The sequence below is a fragment of the Cucurbita maxima genome, unplaced genomic scaffold, assembly GCF_002738345.1.
Source record: "Cucurbita maxima cultivar Rimu unplaced genomic scaffold, Cmax_1.0 Cma_Scf00008, whole genome shotgun sequence".
Classification (NCBI taxonomy): Eukaryota; Viridiplantae; Streptophyta; class Magnoliopsida; order Cucurbitales; family Cucurbitaceae; genus Cucurbita; species Cucurbita maxima.
In genome coordinates, this window is record NW_019272024.1 from 1,537,126 (window position 1) to 1,539,726 (window position 2,601).

The 2,601-nt window shown below is 41.5% G+C and overlaps 1 protein-coding gene across 1 annotated transcript in view; it reads left to right on the plus strand.

Moving 5' to 3' along the window:
* Window positions 1-2,355, plus strand: part of LOC111483069 (BTB/POZ domain-containing protein NPY2-like) — a 4,715-nt gene extending 2,360 nt beyond the window's left edge. The window contains exons 3-4 of the mRNA XM_023129186.1: window positions 157-1,335; window positions 1,489-2,355. Of these exons, the coding sequence (XP_022984954.1) occupies window positions 157-1,335; window positions 1,489-2,058 (1,749 nt within the window). The 3' untranslated portion in view covers window positions 2,059-2,355. The remainder of the gene's footprint in view (window positions 1-156; window positions 1,336-1,488) is intronic.
* The last annotated feature ends 246 nt before the right edge of the window (window positions 2,356-2,601 follow it).

Genomic DNA, 2,601 nt, shown 5'->3' on the forward strand with positions numbered 1-2,601 from the left:
AAAAAAAAAAAAAAAAAAAAAAAAAAAAAAAAAAAAAAAAAAAAAAAAAAAAAACTAACTAACTAACATGAAATTTTTCACATAGACAGCTATTATACTGCATAGATAGTTATTGATTTCTTGAGCTGATAAATTGGTAGTACTGCTTGTTTGCAGTTTCCCCTTCTGTCAAAGAGTGCTCACTTACAGAAGCTGGTCACAGCCGCCGCTGGGGAGCCGAACGATGAAGTATATATTCCCGAGATCCCGGGCGGTTCTGCAGCATTTGAGATATGTGCCAAATTTTGTTACGGCATGACTGTTACTGTTAATGCCTATAACGTAGTTGCAGCTCGTTGTGCTGCCGAATACCTCGGAATGCACGAGACAATCGAAAAGGGAAACCTCGCCTACAAAATCGACATTTTCCTTAGTTCGAGCATCTTTCGTAGCTGGAAGGATTCAATCATTGTTCTTCAGACAACAAAGGCATTGATGCCATTATCTGAGGAACTGAAGTTAGTAAGCAATTGCCTAGAATCTATTGCAATGAAGGCCTCCGCTGATGTTTCTAATGTTGACTGGTCTTATACATACAACCGAAACAAACTACTCGAGGAAAACGATAACAATCCCAACCGGAATGGCGTGAGAAATCGTAGCGTGCCGAAGGATTGGTGGGTCGAGGATCTTTGTGAGCTAGAAATCGATGTATATATGCGTGTCATAGCGAGTATCAAAAGTAAAGGAATCGTCCTTAATGATGTGATTGGAGAAGCCTTGAAAGCTTACGCGTACCGATACCTTCCTGGGTTTAGCAAAAGCGTGCTTCGATGTGGGGATCTGCTGAAGTATCAATCAGCAGTGGCAACAATTGTCTGGATGTTACCTTCTGAGAAAGGCAGTGTCTCGAGTAGCTTCTTGTCGAAATTGCTGAAGGCTTCCATTTTCTTAGCTTCTGGAGACGAGACCAAAGACGAGCTCGTTCGACTAATGGGACAGCAGCTAGAAGAGGCTACAGTGAGTGATCTTTTGCTACGAGCACCGGATGGTGAAGCTACGACTTACGATGTCGATGCTGTGCAGAAAATGGTGGAGATATTTCTTTTGCAAGATCATAATACCGAGATTGAGTCGCTTGAAGCGGGAAATGAGCTCGAGGAGCCAAGAGGGGCAGGGATTTTATCAGATGCTACTAAGTTGATGGTGGCGAAATTGATTGATGGTTACCTCGCTGAAATTGCTAAGGATCGTAACTTACCATCAGTAAAGTTCATTGATCTCGCAGAAATGGTATCTGGCATCGCTCGGCCTTCGCACGATGGGCTCTATCGAGCTATAGACATGTATCTGAAGGTATCAGCTCCTTAACTTAGCCTGATATTGTTCAAGTTTTCGACTTTGCATTTGTTACGACATAGTTATAGACACATCATAAGTTGTTATGTTTATTTTTCGACACGACTTAACCGTTCCCCCTTGCTCAAACCATATGCACTCTCAATACAGGAACATCCAGGGATCAGCAAGAGTGACAAGAAGAGAATCTGCAAACTGATAGACTGCAAGAAGCTATCTGCTGATGCCTGCATTCATGCAGTACAAAACGAACGGCTACCTCTACGTATGGTTGTGCAGGTATTATTTTTCGAGCAAGTCAGGGCGTCGGCGTCATCAGGCAGCAGCACTCCCGACCTACCTAAAGGGATCAAGGATCTAACGAGCGGGTCACACGGCAGCTCAAGATCAGCCACGACGAACCCAGAGGAAGACTGGGATGCAGTAGCCATGGCTGAGGAGCTGAAGGCCCTCAAAGGGGAGCTGGCTTCCTTAAGGGTTGCTAATGGTAGAGGAGGTAGTGAGAGGAATGGAGTTGGTAAAAATGGTATTGACAAAGCAGCTCTTAGTAAAATGAAGGGCATGCTGCAGTCAAAGAAGCTTTTCACTAAGCTATGGTCAAGTAAAGGAGGAGGATATGGCGAAAACAGCAGCTCGGATTCGTCGGAGAGCCTCGGGTCTACTAATCAGGAGGAAGCGAAGTCAACGCCTTCGAGGAACAGAAGGTATTCAGTTTCTTAGAAGTTCCATTTTTGGTGGTTTAGATCAAAACAGGTCTGTGTTTTAGATGAGTGACCCTTAGTAGCTAAAATGAGCAAGAACGAAGTATATATATATATAGGTTAAGAGTCCGTAGTAGCAATAGTGTATATCAATTATTACTATTTAAGGGCAGACCCCACCAAAACAAAACCAGAAAAAAAAAAAAGATAAATTTCAAACATCAAATGTCTTTGTTATTTTGTTGCTTGTATGGTGAAATCCCATCGAAGATGGATGAGAATCGTTATCTAATAATAAACGTTGTCTTTGTATTCATTTTGGAAGTGTTTATCGTAATTTTGAAAGTTTTTAAATATATTTAGAAGGGTAGTTGATATCTTATAACCCCTTCATCATACCAGAATGAAAACAGAACAGCAATCTTCTTGTAGTTCTTGGTTTATGAGGATGAGTTGTTTTTATTTTATTTTTTTCATTGAGGCCGAATCTAAACTTATGCTCAAGAGATAGGTGTTCATATACTGATGAGGGATATTTGAATTCTCAAGAACGAATAGAAAG